The sequence below is a fragment of the Taudactylus pleione genome, unplaced genomic scaffold, assembly GCF_031769625.1.
Source record: "Taudactylus pleione unplaced genomic scaffold, aTauple2 ptg000824l, whole genome shotgun sequence".
In the NCBI taxonomy this organism is placed as follows: Eukaryota; Metazoa; Chordata; class Amphibia; order Anura; family Myobatrachidae; genus Taudactylus; species Taudactylus pleione.
The window spans coordinates 291,735-310,229 of NW_028285226.1; the positions used below are offsets into that span (position 1 = coordinate 291,735).

At 42.1% G+C, this 18,495-nt stretch overlaps 1 protein-coding gene across 3 annotated transcripts in view; it reads right to left on the minus strand.

Moving 5' to 3' along the window:
• The window catches only part of EPS15 (epidermal growth factor receptor pathway substrate 15), a 142,879-nt gene that overhangs the window by 58,246 nt on the left and 66,138 nt on the right, over positions 1 to 18,495 (minus strand). For 2 of the 3 annotated variants that reach the window (XM_088458303.1, XM_088458305.1), the window contains exons 11-14: positions 18,057 to 18,213; positions 16,830 to 16,889; positions 11,317 to 11,402; positions 3,290 to 3,362 (exon numbers count right to left, since the gene is read on the minus strand). In XM_088458303.1, the coding sequence (XP_088314429.1) occupies positions 3,290 to 3,362; positions 11,317 to 11,402; positions 16,830 to 16,889; positions 18,057 to 18,213 (376 nt within the window). The remainder of the gene's footprint in view (positions 1 to 3,289; positions 3,363 to 11,316; positions 11,403 to 16,829; positions 16,890 to 18,056; positions 18,214 to 18,495) is intronic. The other variant, XM_088458304.1, reaches the window with a different exon arrangement.

An 18,495-nucleotide genomic window follows, 5' to 3' on the forward strand; every position in this document is an offset into this window, starting at 1 on the left:
ATGTAAAGACACAAATCACGCTGTCGTACCGGATTGTGCAGTGTGTACAGCGCGCGATGTATCGTTACATCGTATTGCACACCGTCACTTGGTACATGCATCGTATAGTATGCACCCAGCTTTACTAACAGAGGGTCAAGATAAGAACAATAACAATTTACAACGTTACTACTGTGGGCAGAGGCGTATTAAGAGAGGAGGGGGTCCGTGTGCAGTCTCCGTTCGGGGCTCCCTCCTCTCTCTCTAGCGGCCGGCATAGCACTGAGCGCAGCAGTAGACTTTGGGCATTAGTCTGTGCCCAGAGTCTACTGGGCATGCTCAGGTCACTGGGAAAATGGCACGGCAGACATTTTTCCTGCAAATTCCCTACTGCGCATGTGGTGGCCATTTTCCAGGCATTTTCACAGCGCTGATACTACCGACGTGGGACATAAGGTAAGCATTAAAAATATGGGTGCAGGGTGTGTGGTGCGGGCCACCCTAGACCCAGGGGCCCGCGTGCCCCGCACACCCTGCGCCCATTATGGATGCGCCCCTGACTGCAGGTGATGTGGTGTTTATATAGTCAGAAGCACCCTACTGTACAGTGGCAGAGAAAAGAAGCCAGATAAAATACTAGCAATGGTATCAAAATACTGAACCAAATCTGATCCAAGTATCTTGACGACAAAGAAGAGAATTCAATTAGGAATAAATACATTCGCCGGGCCGAATCTGCGCGCCAGCTGCTGCACTTTACGGCAGCAGGATCTCGTTCAAAAGTGTTCTCTACCCCATAGGGTAGTCTGAGATCTCAATCTGTCCTGGCAATTTGTATTCCCTGATGTCAGGTGGCAACCAGCTAGAAGTACTATAAATGGAGGTGACGTCGGCATATATGAACTGCTTATACCAATAACTCTCCATGCCAGCACTTTGGGCAGACTGCCCCCCAGCAAGTCATTCATCTGATAACAGAAAACTCAAATTGCCATCGCTAACAGAGATTCAAGTGGACCACCTGAGGTCTCTCGCATCAGGTTTGGAGTGGCAGTGGCAGGAATCATACCTCATGAATAGCAGAAATGTAGAAGTTTACAGGAAGCCATTGGTGCCGCTTACTGGAGAAGTAAAGGGGTATAGGTTGGGGGAAGATTGTATTTACTTGGAACAAAACAGTCACATTTACAAAAAGCAGAGTCAGCCTTTACCACAGAACATGAGACTCCCCTGGTTACCAGGAAGACAACAATTTCTTATGTCAGGGATAAGACAAACCAACCCGGCCTATCAGGACTGAACAGAAGCTGTGCGAGTTGTGTGCGAGAAGCTACGATCCCATTAAAAGCACAGGATAACTGTATCAATGTTATAGGTTCTTATCTGTATGCATTCCCAAACATAGCATTGCAGACACATTGCTGTGTATTCAGACATCGGGCACGAATCAATACAACTCGAATTGAATAGCGCCAGGCAGGAGCTCCCGGAGCTATTCAATTCAGCGAGCTGTTCTGTCAAAGAATGCCCGTTCTTGTGCCTTAAGCATGGTGTTTAGTCGCGAGAACTGGCATTCTCCGACTAAACTGTCTGGCACGTTACTGTTTCCGTGGAGTTAAGGGCAGAAAACAGCATCGCGCCTTTAGTTTTGTCGGATTTCTGCTCGCACCCCAGGAGGGGCGCGAGAAGAAATCCTTAGTCGGGCTGAACTGAATAGCTCTGGTAGCTCCTTCCTGGAGCTATTCAATTTGCGTTGAATTGAATCGAGCCCAATGAGGAAAAGCAGCTCATTATATTATAAACATGGCAAACACATCAGTTACTAATATGGTGAATTACTTCTACTGCAATATAATATAATATATGATACTGTGCCATATAATGACAGAGGGGGGAAGTGGCCACAAAACAGAATGAACAACATCATGAAGAGTAAAATACCCTATAGATGTAACAATCCATGGAGACTGGCAGAATCAATGTAAACGTGGTTTATAAATGGGACAATGTAGTGGGAGAGATGTAACAAGCCCTGGAGAGAGATAAAGTGGAGAAGTTGCCCAAAGCAACTAATCAGCTTCTAGCGGTCATTGAACTAGCACAGTCTCTGACATGACAGAAGCTGATTGGTTGGAACTTTGGGGGTCTATTTGCTAAGCCTTGGAAAGAGTTCAAGTGGGTGGAGATAAAATTACCAACCAATCAGCTCTTATCAGGTTACAGGCTGAGTTTGAAAAATGACAGTAAGGAGCTGATTGGTCAGTACTTTATCTCCTTCCACGGGGTCTATTCATTAAACCTTGGAGAGAAAGTGGAAAGAGAAAGTACTGACCAATCAGCTCATGTCATTTTTCAAACACAGCCCGTAAAGTGACAGAAGCTGATTGGTTGGTACTTTATCTCTCTACAAGGCTTGATACATCTCCCTCCACTGTCCTGAAAAGAAACATGAATGAGCAGGCTTCCGTGGTGATGGAAGCGGTGTATTAACTTTTAAGGTATAGGTCAGATGAAGGTTAGGGGGGCATACTGCAGCAGTTGGCACAAGGTCATCTAAAGTCAATAGCATAAAGATAAACACAGAGGACATGACATGCAATTTAGAGATTCAGGACAGAAAATAAAAAGTATTACACACATTCAGGAGGTTCAATCCAGTGACTGACATCAAATAGGCAGAAGCCATGGAACTGCCAATGTATGCATCTAGCACAAGTGCTTCACAACACACATCTGTGGTCACAGTAATACAATGGCCTGTTATAATGTCCCAATTGGGGGCTCTATGCTTTTACGCCTGCTGGTGGGCACTATCACATGATCATTACCAGCCAGTTGAAGTGTCACGTCGTGCATAGTGCAGTCATGTGACCAGGCACACAGCGTGGGGCAAAGACCCCCCCCTTCCTCCTTCTGGGCAGTATATGACAAAACTAGTGTTATGGGCTTAGGAACCCTTAGGACTAATATGGTATAATTTGAAACTACTGTATAGGGGAAACAGGGTCATCAATCCATGGGTGACTGGAGGATAAAACAAATACAGAAATCCAATGAAATATAGTAATAAGACAGAACAGGCTTATGAACTGTTAAGGAACTAGGGCATGATGGGACTTGTAGTTCCAGAGCATCTGGTGAGCCGAAGGTTACTTCCTACTGCCATAGATACTTAATCACAGGAGTTTGTAAATAAGCCTTCCCTTACATTCCTATAGACGTCCTATGTTACTGCTGGCAGACCAGTATATATAACACTCTGGGCAGTGATGGATCTCACATGCTAACAACCAAGGAGACTGTCGCTTACCTGAACCTCAGTTGTCCTCTTTTTCACAGTTTCCTCCTTCTCATTCAGCTCCTGCTCCACATTCGTCTTCTCCCTAGAAGACCAGCAAACCATACAGGAATATCTGAAGACCTCAGTTACAGCCGGCATGCTTATCCAGCCCCCTAATCCAGAGTCCCATTTCAAGTACATTGTGTTCCTTCTCAGCAAGTGGCAGTATACAGCCTGGAGAGATATAGGCCCGGGGAGCACTAAAACCAACGCCTCATTGTGGAAGAACGGTCAGGGGGGAATGTGAAAAGCAAGAGAGCGAGAAATCAATGAAATGGTCTGTGATGAGCTCACTGTTGCTAAGGAGAAATCAGCTCATGCAAAATGCTGAGGATGTAGGTGGGAGGGAGGCGATGGACAGCAAGCTGTGACTCTGCACCAGCGAGAGAGACAAACAAGCCTGGCTGTAAGCATTGCACATAATCAGAGACACACACTACCATAAACTACACAGTATTTTATACACACTGCAGCAACGCTGTAAATGCATTATGGAATATAGAACCTGTTTCATTGGTGGACGCAGTGTTGATTTTGGTTGCAAGTCTGTGCATGCGTCATTTTTGCACTGCACATGTGCCGTGATGGTCTTGAGATGACTGTCATACTGTGGATTACGACGCAGAGTGATTCATGGAAATTGACTATTTAGGGGAGGTAACGGGAGCATGGCGACTTAACTGCAGGTGTATCACGACTGTATCGGGGGTGTTGCAGCCAGTGACTAGGTCTTCGTACGCAGTGGTTCTGGCCTCGGTCTCTTACTTGCGGTGAACATTCTGAGCAATTATAGGGGTGCTCAGAGGTCCGACCGATGTTTGGCCAATGCTGCATGCTTGCACGCAAGGGGCGGTCTTGAGACTCTGCTATTGGGCGACTCAATAAAAATCCCAGCAGTTGCCACACTTGCATATTTTCTCATGTTACATTTTTCCATGCAACACTGAATATTTTCTGTGCACAGTCACAACTCAGAGGCCAGATGAACTTACAATTGTTATTCTGAATAAAAGTTTAGATATTTCTGAACACAGTGAGATAAGATTTTAATCTGCTCCCCTATATATACACACATGGAGTGAGATAAAGTGGAGAGAGAGAATGTACCAGCCAATCAGCATCTCTCAGGACAATTAGGAGCTGATTGGTTGGTACTTTAAAGCTGGGTACGCGCTGATAGATATATCTCCCATTCCATCACACCGGGTGTGTACAGCGGATAAGTCTGAACGATGTTGTTCAAATATATCTGATCTGCTGTGCAGTACAGCAGATGGCTGATATATCTGTAAAGCTGCATACACACACAACGATTTTTTTAATGAACGATTTGAGTAAACGATTTTTTCCCTTGAAAAAATGTACTAAAATCGTTTACTAATGGAGCATACACACGGTCAGATTTGTCAGACTTGTCAGATTTGTCAGATGAACGACTGAACGATTGGACGATTTGAACGATTTTACCAAAGTTTTGAACGATTTGAACGATTGAACGATTGAACGATTTTTGACTGCATTAAAATGAATGGAATCGTCCAAGTCTGACTGCAAACCCATCAGATGTCAGATATCGTTATCTGACAAACGGGAACGCGCATCGTTGATCGTCCATCGTTCAGGCATGTCAGATATGAACGATTTTCCTTCAGATATGAACGACTGAACGATTTTTAAATCGTTATCGTTCATATCTGAAGGAAAAATCTGATCGTGTGTATGCACCATAAGTTGTTCATTTACTAAATGTCATGAACGATTTTTATGAACTACAAACGATTTTTGCTTATTCCCTTAATGAAAATCGTTAGTTGACAAGTCTGACTGAACGACAAACTACAAACGTGAACGCGCATGAACGATAATCGTTCATCGTTTGACTCAGAAAGTGAACGATTTTTGCCATCAATTATCGTTAAACGATATCGTTTAACGATAATCATTAAAAAAATCGTTGTGTGTGTATGCAGCTTAAGATATATCGGTAATCTGCTGGTGTGTAACCTGCCGATCGATCATACAGATGCTGCGGAACCCTGCGGTGATTGAAAACTCAACTGGGCGGGCATATTTAAATGCACATTGGGCAGACAATAGGTAATTGTATACACACTTACCAATCGTCAGAAAGGTTGGCAGTAGTCAACCAATTGTGTACCCAGCTTATCACTCTCCAAGCTTCGATAAATCTCCCCCGCAGTGAGTACAGGAAGCTAGGTGCTGAAACATGAGTGGAGAATCCCCTGCTCCTCTTTGATGAACAGGTGGGTTTTCAATGCACGTTTGAAGCTCTTCAGGGTCAGGGAGAGCCTGATCGCGCGAGGGAGCTCATACCAGTGAAGGGGGGCATCTCATGCTCGTATCTTGGATACGAGCATGAGATGATGTAACCAGGTTGGAGGAGGAAAAAAAAAAAGTAGCAATCGCAAAAGTGCAAAATTCAATTATTTTTTTTAGACACAGAAGTACTGGCTAATTTTGCATGTAGAGAACATATGCTGGAACAAAGGCATCATCTAATTTTTGTACTTCGTTTTTGATTTGCTCCAAACCCTGAATTAGGCCTATGATGAGCACGGGAAGCTAGCTGCTGAAACAGGAGCGCAGAATCTCCCGAGTGACATCGTAAATCGTTCAAAAGCAACCACAGAGACTTGAGTCACGCTGGCTTTTTAACAGTGGCGTATTTCTATTGCTTCTAAAAGATCAAGCCTTTCCTGAGAGTTTTTGATTTTTTTTTTATGTCTGTTAGCGAAGTTTTTGTAGTACAATAGCTTTTTGAAATATTCTATTCACTTCAATAGGGCTGATATAAATCATCTTATTTATCTGCTACATGAAATGGTGACATGTACCCATGAGCAAAAAAAGCTTTAAATATAGCTAGTGACCCAACAAATGACAGCTGCTGCAGACTTTACCAAGACAAATTAACAGCAGATATTAAACCATTATTACTGACCCATAAAACACTGATTCCAAACGGCAGGTGTGATACTACAGCCTAATCCCGCATGCACGCGGGACCCTCCACCTCAAGTGGATGTGATGAAGAGGTGGGTTTCAGCCGTAAAAAAAAAAAAAAGTGCATATTTATAAAAACAAACAGAAAATATAATTATTATTACAGGCGTAAGGATTTTTACACTCGAACATCTGTTAACCAGCAACATAAAAAAAAGAACATAATTAATCTTGTTTAGTCGTTACAGCACACAAACACAGTATTTTCTCCTTCAGTTACTGTGAGGAGCACTGCTAAAATGCAATAAGAATGCTGCTTGTTAAGGAACATGTGTCATAAGACTGAAAACACTGTACTGTGTCTCCACAGGGTTATATATAAAAAAAAAAAAAAGAATCCAATCATTATAGATATTTGTACCAAAAGCACATTATGTGGCAGTCAAGGTGCTTGAAATCGTACACAACCTATGCCGCGTATCCACTACGCCACATTACAGAGCGATGGCACGATTACGATTGCTCAGTAATCGGGCACAAATTGCGCACATTAATGTCGGAAATGACCAGCGATGCGCGCTCCCCCTGGTAGTTTCCGACATCAATCATCGCCCGAACATGCTGGTCAACCCGACGATAACGTCAGGTTGAGCATGGTAGGGGATGATTGATGTGCCTATACTGAATGACTGCTCGCTCAGTGTAGGCCCAGCACAGACTGTGAAACGACTGCACGATTACAATGTCGTAATCGTGCAGTCGTTTTTTGGTCTGCTAGTGAATGTGCCCCTACAGATTTGCCTAAGGCAGGGGTCTTCAACCTCGGCCCTCCAGCTGCTGTGGAACTACACATCCCAGCATGCACTGCCATAGTTTTAGCATGCTGTTATATCAAAAAGGTGGCAGTGCATGCTGGGATGTGTAATTCCACAGCAGCTGGAGGGCCAAGGTTGAAGACCCCTGGCCTAAGGTATCAACTATAAGCACCAATACAAACAACTCTACAAAGCCACAAACACATAAGCAATTCCGCAGCAGCAATAATTTACAATGGTCGTCACTGCAGATCACAAGATGCATGACACAGCGCTCTTCTGTCAACACAAACTGAACAACAAATGCAACCAACTAATTAAAGGGACAGCCATAAAAATAAGATAAAAAAAATCTAAATACCTGGAGGATATAGTGATACGTCACTGGTCACGACACTACTCAGTGAATGGGTGTTCAACATGCGGCCCCTCAGCTGCTGTGGAACTACACATCCCAGCATGCCCTGCCAGTGCTTAAGCATGCAAAGATGTGGCAGGGCTTGCAGGGATGTGTACTTCCACAACGGCTGGAGGACTGCATGTTAAATACCTGACATAGTAGTTTTCTTGTTAACAGTTATGATTAAGATCATTGCCTTGAATATGCACCACAACAACCAACCTCATGTGCCCAGTCACACAGTCTAATTACTTTAATGCTAAGCCCCACTTATCACACTCAAGTGTCCTCCAAACCCTTTAAAACACCAAAGGGTTCAACTAGAAGCCCCGTCTCCTCCTCGGCTGCCAAATACAACCTTACACTCACCCCAGATTATCCGTAGAGCGAAGACATGGAGGCATCAAACAGTCGCGCACAGCCCTCAGCATTTTAATTGACCATTATTAAAGTTCCACTGTCACTGGAGACATGATCAAACAATATAGAACAGAAAAGATTCCCTGACAGCAAACTGTAACCTGCATGCAGGACATAAGACTCTGAGCGAGGATTCCTTTTCCTGCTTCTTCGAAGGCTCATAATCCTTGAGAGACTTGGTCCCAGAGTAGGGCAAAACAGTTTCTGGCTGAATCACAATAGACCAAAGGGTTAATGAGACCCGGCGTTCTAGAGATGATTTGCTAACTGTCCGGATTTCTGGCTGCCCACCGTAGGCTGCGGGTGCGTAGTGTAGATCTTAGCACTAAACTAGTACAGCGAGTTAGTCACTAAACACCCAGGAGACCCAAGACAGAAATAGCAAGTGACTGTAAAGACCTGGAGCCCACATTAATAGCGAGACTGACGCAGGGCACACAATACACACTTTCCCGAGTGACCTTCCTCTCTAGATAACTAGAAACTGGAACTTAAAGTGCAAATGAAAAGTAGTACGCCCTGAGAACATTCTCCGAGAGTGGAATTTGCTGGTGCTATATAAGTAAATGCAAATAAAAATATAATAAGATTACAGTCACTCATGAAGAGTCAGGCAAATGAGTGACTTCAAAAGTTTTTCAACTGCTTCAGATATTATGAAGGACGAAAGTTGGCAATGCTCTCACAAGCATGCCGGGGTCCTGGCAGTGGGAGGACAGCACAGCTCTCTGATGAACTGGGAATTATGTAATGCCAGCAGGGCTTACAGCAGGTGAGTGTTGGCAGGTGGCTGGGCTGTGTGTAGTACTGAGGTATGCGGTGAGACTGCAATGGGAATAAAAGGACTGAGCAGGTTTCTAGGAGGCGTTGGCTGATTATTTACTAACCAGAAAATATGCTCGGTCTATATTTGTTAGAGATAAAGGGAAATCCCTGAGAGACGATGTAACCAGGGAGCCGAAAGACTCAAGCAGCCACAATGGACCAAACGTCGTCTTTAACACCTTCGTTACCCAAGTGTAGGATACCATAATGACGAAAATGTTTTTAACATGTTGCTTTCTATTGCACAGCCAGTGCTTTGATATAAACTCTGAAATCCAGAGAGGCAATAGGAGCAGCTGGATATTATAACCTACAGATATGTAAAATAACTGGCTCTTAAAAAAAAAAAAAAAAAATGTACCCTATTAAAATTCTAACCTAGGACATACCATTTGTTTTTATCATATTAATCCACTTATTTACTTAACATACATTCATGGTGTTGCTCCAGCGCTGCATCTTTTATATATACAAACCATTAATGGCGAAAAGGAATGCACGCATGGGTCTTGCAGAAAACAAAGGTGATAGACTTTACTCCTGGTATGTCACCATTGCCTACGCTAATAATGCATAAGTAGAGTTCTAAACCTACCTATTTAATAATGACTAATAAATGTTATGCCTTTCCTCCCAACTGCCCCAATTAACCGTAGACAATCCTTCGTCCCAACAGCCAGTTCTATTGTCTCCACTCCTGGGAAAGTTGTGCGAGTAAGTTTTACTGATCATGCTCTGCACAGCACAGCTCATCCCAGATGTGATCTCACCACTTGTGGGACAAGGACACAGACCCCTTTCCAGTATATTTCCATATTAACAAAGGAAAAATATTAGGAGGTATGATTTTGCTATGTGATCTATCTGTAGGGAATGGGTATGAAGTCCCGGCTGAACTAACCCCTAACCCCGCTAAGTTACCTAAACCTAATCCTCCCCCTGCGGCTAAAACTACGGGCGCCACGGCTTACCTTCGTTCGGGCACGCGTCCTCGTGGATTCCGGCACCGGGTTTAAGATAGGCGGCGGAATTTCAACGTTATCTTAAGTCCCTTGTCTGCAGCGATCATATGAAATTTCATCCCTGCTGGATATGCCACGGTCAACTGTAAGCGATGCCACGATGCGTAAGACCGCGTAAAATCACAGAGTGGGGTCAATGACTGCTAAGGCGCATGCTGACTGCATAGCTGAAGAGTTTCAAACTTCCACTGGAATTAATGTAAGCACAAAATCTGTGCAGCGGCAGCTTAATGGAATGGGTTTCTATGGCTGACCAGCTGCATGCAAGCCTCACATCACCAAGTCCAATGCCAAGTGTCGGATGGAGTGGTGTAAAGCACACAGACACTGGACTGTGGAGCAGTGGAAACGTGTTCTGTGGAGTGACGAATCACGCTACTCTGTTTGGGAGTCAGAAGGGCGTGTCTGGGTTTGGCGGATGCCGGGAGAATGTTACCTGTCTGACTGCATTGTGCCAACTGTGAAGTTTGGTGGAGGAGGGATAATGGTATGGGGGCTGTTTTTCAGGGTTTAGGCTAGGCCCCTTATCTTCAATAAAGGGCAATCTTAATGCTTCAGCATAATTGGACAATGCTATGCTTCCAACTTTGTCGCAACAGTTTGGGGAAGGTCCATTTCTATTCCAACATGACTGTGCCACAGTGCACAAAGCAAGGACTATAAGGACATGGTTTGAGGAGTTTGGTGTGGAGGAACTTGGCCCGAAGAGAGCCTTGACCTCAACCCCATCAAGCTCCATTGGGATGAACTGAAATGGATTGTGAGCCAGGCCTTCTCACCCAACATCAGTGTCTGACCTCATAAATGCTCTACAGAACGAATGGGCACAAATTCCCAAATCTTGTGGAAAGCCTTCCAAGAGGAGTGGAAGCTGTTATAGCTGCAAAAGGGGGACCAACTCCATATTAAAGTATATGTATTTGAATACATGTCATTACAGACCCTGTTGGTGAAATGGTCAGGCGTCCGAATCCTTTCATCCATATAGTGTGTGAGAGTGAGTGTGAAAATATATATATATATATATATATATATACATATACACATATATATATATATATATATATATATATACATATATATATATACATACATATATATCTATATATATATATATATATATATATATATACACACACACACACTTTATATGAACACACATACATATAACATGTACTGTACTGTATGATCTAACCTTAAAAATCACCACTTCAATGGACACAGAACAGTCAAAAAAAGAAAAATGCTAATTTAAAAAGAATGCAAGCGAACATGTAGATATAGAAATAGAAGATAAGATAGTTTGACGGATGGGTAGTGAGGTCACAGGAACTCAGATGAAACCAATATCAGGGCCCATTGAGAGGCGGTCTTAGATCTGTGGTAGGACCTTCATCTGCATGTAATGGAGCAGGCAGGAAATACTTCACCTCTACACTGGCTCATGCCTGGAGTTTTGTGGTTTAGTGGAACTTAAATGTGATGCAAGTTTATATACACAACAGTTCCACATCATCTCCAGACAATCATATTATTCGTGGTCACACTTACCTCTGTAAGTCTACGATTTCATTACTCAATGTGTCCAGTTCCTTAATGGCAGAGAAATCAGCAACAGGACTGGGAGCTGATGGGATCTGTAAGGGAATTAAAGCATCATCCACATATCTTAGAATTGATAATCTTTCATAGGTCCAGCATAGGAGCGTACGGTACATTTTAGAGAATTACATTCTCGGCCTGGCTATTAGTATAAAACACAGAAACAGGACATTCTGCTTTTGAACGTTATTTGGAACACAGGTAATTTATAGGATGACAAACAATCTGTACATAGTTAGTGGCACACGTAGATTATGGTTTTAGAACTGCCACGGTCTCTGACTTACTTAAGAAATCCCAATAAAACGCAGTAGATCTGACATGAGAGTACAACCATTTCTGTCACAATGACCTATATGCTGGAGAACAGAATGGGACATGCGACAGACTATATAGTGGGGCTTGAATGAGAAAAAGTATTTTCAAATATAAATTAAAAAAGAACTCTTGATGTGTACCCTGTTTTAATTTAATCTAAGTAGTCATGCAATAAGGTACAAAATGATAACATTAATACTGTAAATTCAATTGAAGTCTCTTGGCATAATCACAAATATATTTCACAGAATTACAATATTATACTGTTACTTAAATGGAATAAAAGCATTGATTTGAAATCTATACACCAATTTGGATAATAAAAGATTAATTGTACATCACGCCCAATCCCAATTTATCATTATTGGTCCATTTAGAATACTCTGTAACTTGTGCGTTCAAACGACCATTAAAATAAAGGAGCTACTAACAATATAAATGGTTGAACATTGACCATTATAGTTCTGTCACAGCACTGAGATCATGGGTTCGATTCCAACCAGAGCCCTATCTGTGTGGAGTTTGTATGCTCTCCCATGTCTGCTTGGATTTCCTCCAGGTACACCAGTTTCTTGCCACAACACAAAAACATACTAGGTTGTTAATTGGCTTCTAACAAAATAATACCATTACGTAGATAAACTACAGTCACTGTTCTGCCCCCAGCTAAATAATAACAGTGTATAATTTAGGAGCCAGTCACTAAAATCTAAGAGCCAAGGAAGAAGTCCATCCTTCAGCATGACTAGTAATGACTGACGAAATTTAGGTGCCATAGATAATTTGTTATTGGCTGCCTAGGGCTTGTCCAGCCCCTGCCCTAAGCACTGTACTCTTGTGGTAACAGCTGCCGGCACGATATGAAGTCACAGCCGGCTCGCACAAGAGATTGGCCCCTGAGAGGTGGCGTGCCAGCGCTGGACTGGCAGGAAGAAAGGAATAATCAGTGCCTGCACAGCTATCATTTAACATGGCAGCGTTTGGCACAGAATATGGATGGGAAGGGCAAATATAGTCAGATTAACAAAAATTAAACGTACGTGCTCTGAAAACAGGAAATAGGTACTTTCTGAAGCTTTATAAGTCCTAATGGAGAAATGCGCTATGTAAATAAACATAACATTATTAATTGTTATATCTTTCCATGATACGCCCTGGGAGCTTAGGAGGGACAGTATGTAGTGAGATCACAGCACTGTATGCGATTGTTGCTAACCATAAACTCCCACCAGCCATAAGATAAATCTAATACCAGCAATTTATTATTAATATTTATTACCAGTTATTTATATAGCGCACACATATTCCGCAGCGCTTTACAGAGAATATCTTACCATTCACATCAGTCCCTGCCCCAGTGGAGCTTACACTGTATATTCCCTACCACATGCTCACACACATACACACTATGGTCAATTTTTGTGGGGAGCCAATTAACCTACCAGTATATTTTTGGAGTGTGGGAGGAAACCGGTGTACCCGGAGGAAACCCACGCAAGCACAGAGAGCATATACAAACTCCGCACAGTTAAGGCCGTAGTGGGAATCGAACCCATGACCTCAGTGCTGTGAGGCAGTAACGAACAATAACTCTTAACATGAAGATAGTGAAATCGAGATAAAACAAAATGTATTCTACCTTCATAGTTCATTATCTGAAAATTTACATTTTGGGGTGTGAAGGTCTTTTAGGTAAAATCCTAAAGAAATGACTCAATATATGAATATATCAGTTTTGGGGTTTAGACTTGAGGTTTAATTTTGTACGTAGAGAATGTGTGTGTGAAAGCGTGCGCTTGCTGGCATACCACTTTACTTACTACAGATGGGCACGCCGCCTTACACTACCTACAACAATGTCTGGGCTGTCTTTTGCGTACATGAATTCATTTATAAAATGCTGCCTGCAAACGACATCGGTGTCAAATAAATGTTGTGTAGCACACAAATAGCACAGAGTTGTCACATACCAATAGCTGAATGCGCAGAAAGATTCATCACCAGGAAAAGGTGACTGGCAGAGCACGGGGGCATGCCACATTCCAGGGGAACACTTTTACACTTCCATGCAAAATAAAGCTCATGTCCCAGTTACCGATACACAGTGACGGCATCTAGTATGCTGGCTGGACCACCATTCATGCGTGCGCAGGTTATCACTACCTCAGATTGCAGCCTGTTCATTAGGCTTGAAACCAGTGACATCAAACGAGGTATGAGGTACTGTGTGCCTCAGTGATGTCACTAGCTACCCAGAGAGTAGATAAGAGGCACAGTCACGAGTATTATTGGTTCAGATCACAGAAATGTCTGACTCTGCTGTGTTTAGGTGACAGGAGCACTTTCAAGGAACAGGCGGCTGTAAATAAGATTTCTGGGGATTAAAGTCACACAAAAGAAGTAGCAGATTGTAGTAAAATGTCTAACCTTGCGCAGTCAGAAGAGGAGAGACGTGAGTTAGAAGTAATAGAGCGAGGCTGAAAGCAGATTGAGGCAGATGGAAATAAACAGTCCAGCAAGCTAGAAAGGAGCAAAGACAGCAAACCAGGAGAGTTAGTGCAGCGAGGATACAAGCCGATCTGACATACACCTATTTCCTGCCATTAGGTTAGTAACACAGGTTCTTCCTACCAGCAGCATACCAGAGTACTGCAGACACAGTGGCTAACATAATTTATAGATCTCCATTATAACCAGTTAAGGGTGCAAGATATGGTTGCAAGTCAAATCAGAGAAATAATGAATAGGAAATAAACCATACAGGCAGGGTTGCATAAGATTGGATTAAAAAAAAAAAAAAAAATCAAAAACGAATTTATTTGATTTAAATCAGATTTTTTTTTTTAATTTAAATTGGATTTTTTAATTAAAATTTTTATTTAAGTAAACTATTTAAATTTATAAACGTTTATTTTACAAAGAAATGTAATAAAAAATCCTATTTAAATCAAATAAATCAGTTTTTGATTTTTATTTTTTTTTAAATCCAATTTTATGCAACAAATCATGTCTACAGTATATAATTAGATCCAAGCTGATAGTGTAGCTCTTTTGCAGACTGGTAAGACCTAAACAACATAGGTTTTTTTGAACAGCAGCAGAACTTTGCCCATCTCTTTCTGTCTAGTGCCAGCAGCCATTTTGTCGTAGGCATAGCGCAGACTAGCTCCTCCTGGTAGCTGATCCACCTACAAAACTGAAATTTGTACACTGTGACTGTGGTGCAGGGAGGGGTACACAGGCAAGAAGAAGTCATGCAGCCTTAGCAGGGTATCCTTGGAGAAGGGAGGCAGAACTACAATACGGCAAAAAAGATAAATAAAAAAAAAAGAAAAACTATTTCTCAACTTGGGATAGGAGCACTTTGGTTGGTGATGACCATGGAGAGAGAGGAGGATGTTCATGATGTACATCGCTGAACTGTCCAGATAAGACCCTTTCCCTAACCGCTCCCATCTTTTACTCTTTAGCTTTCTTTTAACAGACGTCCTTTAATGAACAGCAAGCTGATGGCATCATGTCAACCGTTGCCCTTTGTTCTTAATAAAATGTCATGAAAACTATTAAAAAAAAAAAAAAAAAAACCTGACAGACGGGTCCATTTTACTAGCATGTGCACAGTAGCTGGTCAGAGTTGTGCAGCCCACGGAAGGCCAGCGACAGATATCAGGTGACGTCATGCAGGCAGACACTCTCTGTGTGTGTCTATCTTAGTAATGCAGAAATATATTCCCATCTGGTGCTGAACACAGGCAATAACATTTAGAGTGTACCTTTCACCATCAGACAGAATTACGTGACTAAGAGCAGCTTTGTATAATGTAGGAGTAAGATTTTCAAAGAATGACATTAGTTTAACAGAAAAAATAAAATAAAACTACCTTAGCCGATTTTAAAAGTAATTTTTGTAAGGTGAAAGGTCCACTTTAATAATCAATCAGGGACTTGCTATAGGTGGTTAATATATATTACTTTGTCAGGCAGTATCAGAGAGGGTTCGGGGTATTCCATGTAAGGGACAGTGTCAAATAGCCACGAGGTTCTGAAGTGCTAACACTATTAGGGGTATCCAATATGGAGAGAAAAGTCTTTTTTTGCGATAATTTCGCAAAAAATGACGTCATTTTCGCTGGTTTTGGTTTTACACTGTATTCAATTTCAAAGACTTTTCGCAGGTTCGAAAAGTCTTTGACAAAAAAATGGGGATAACTTTTCACCACTGAATAGGTGGCGAAAAAAAGTGCAGAATTCGGGTTTAGGGGTGCAGGCTTAAAAAAAATAGCCTGCACCCCTGGGAATGACATATTAAAAATAACTGTGTCAAAAGTTTTTTAAAAAAAATAGGGACACCCCAAAAAATGTATTTAAAAATTGGTGTGAAAAAAAAAAAAATGGGAAAAAAGTGTTTACAAATAGGGAAATAGGTTCAGGGCTATTCTGCAAGTATGCGGCAGGTGTATTCTAGAATAGGCTATTAGCGGCAGGTGCATAGTTGCAGAATTTGTTAAAACTTACTTTTGGGACATAAAAATATGCTAGTACCCATTTTCATGTACCCCAAATTTGATGGGACCACTTAAAAAAATAAAAAAAAATAACCTAAGTGCTCTTCTGCAACACTTCTTCAATGTCGGGAAAAAACACCTGCTGCGGCTATTTAAATACCCGACTTTCATTTGCAGGCTAAAACAGGGGTACCCATAGTGATCCCCCATGTTTTTACAACTTTAGGGGGGTCCTACAATTTATTCAAGGAAAAATTTGTTTTTTACGCAGATCCCACTTCGCAGTTTCCCGTTTTTGTAGCTTTTATATTGAATACTGGGATAAAGCGGGCGCACGCCCGATACTTTATCCCAGGAAAATCTCCGATGTGGAGCGAAAAGTCCAGCACGGACTTTTCGCTCCCATATTGAATACCCCTCTATGAGGGTTATCTGGGCAGGAAATTTTTTTTTTTTTTATTGGGCCGACAGAGATTTTCCTCCCATAATCACCCGATAAGTGCGCAGCCGCACATCGCAACTTCGCGCTTAGCTGAATCTGCCCCTGAGTGTTACACGCATTCTGTTAAGTCATCATATAGGTATTCAAACCAGTGCAGTCAGTTTGTTATTAAATGCAAACCCCCCTTATTCACTTACACCAACTGGACCTGAACCATAGGAGAGCCGTATATTCCACAGCGGGAAAGCACCGGGCCACTATTGCAATTTAAAGTAAAAATAAAAAGAAGAAAATTACTTTTTTTGGGGGGGGGGGGGGTCTTAAAGAGCAACATAAACACATCGGGGCTCATCCAGTTGGTAGCAGGAAGGGAGTAAATTACTCCCTAAACTGGGACTATAGTTACACATCACAGACACTTACGTCTCATTTGTGCCCGTGTTATAAACCATTTTTTTGTGCAACAAAGACATTTACTACAAGACACCAATTACACTGAGACTGCGAGTCAGACCATGCAGTTGTGCAAAGGACATAGAGCCTTTAGAGCAGGGGTCTTCAAACTTGGTCCTCCAGCTGCTGTGGAACTACACATCCCAGCATGCACTGCCACCTTTTTGATGTAACAGCATGCTAAAACTATGTGCAGTGCATGCTGGGATGTGTAGTTCCACAGCATCTGGAGGGCCAAGTTTGAAGACCCCTGCTTTAGAGCTTCAGGATATCTGTGGACCAAGAGTTTTTATGGTATGGCGCTAGTTGGGCATAGGTAAGTCAGCATGGTCTATATTCAGAGTACAACAGGTCTAGCATCCTCCTTCTCTTCTGCCTTTCAATGGGTGAGGTTTACCACCATCTTCCGGGTAAAAGTTAGGGTTTCAGCTGAGTCACCAATCAAAACACCAATATAGGGGAGGGGGGGATGGTGTTGAGAATCACTCAACCCATATTTGGGTTTGCTAAACGTAGGTGATCTTTAAGGACTTTAATTCTTCCTAAAATCAGGTGTCCTGGTTAGTGCTGCTGGCTTAGTCTGAGGAGCAGTATCAGAACACCACACTAAAATATAATAAATATCAAGACAGGTTTTTAAGTGAATTCAATCAAGTTCAATTATCTTTATTTGTATAAAGATAATGGTGTTAATAGGAAAAGTTCAACGATTGCAGAAATTGCTGTTTAATTTGAAGATTGTGGAGATGAAATTGGCCCCTATCCCAGCTCCTAGTTTCAGGGACGCAAGTGAACTTGTCAACAATTAAACACTACACAGCTAATAACACATGGTGATAAGTGTAATGTCAGAAGTGATATTATAGAATTAGCAACACTACTAACACTCCAGGAGTGAGTAATATTACACCATTGCTATAACGGATACCACTGCACAATCATATCTGAGAGAGAGTACCTTCAGCCCCTACCTTAGGTGTGGCGGATCGTTCCGATGGAGGGATCATCTCAGGAGTGAGGGCTTGCGGGGGATCCATGCCCTTTATTAGCTTCTGATTGATGAGGTGAAAAGCCAGAGCAAACTGCTCTTTGGACAGTTTCCCGCAATCCTGTGTGTCACACAGCGACCTGTATATACACCATAAAACCAGGATTACCAGGAACATGTGCAACTCATCCAGAACATATACATATATACACCTTTTATTGTATACTTTATTATATATTGTAGGTCTTGTGCACAAAAGGTGCATTTAATGCTTTTCATCCATTCTGTCGACAGGGACACAGATCAAATAGTATGGACTTCACTTTCTCCTGTCCCTGTTCTGTACACAGCTTTGGTAAGTCAGTCATATACACTGCACGTAAACAGCTTAATGAAGTCCCCAGTGAGCACTTATGCCGGGT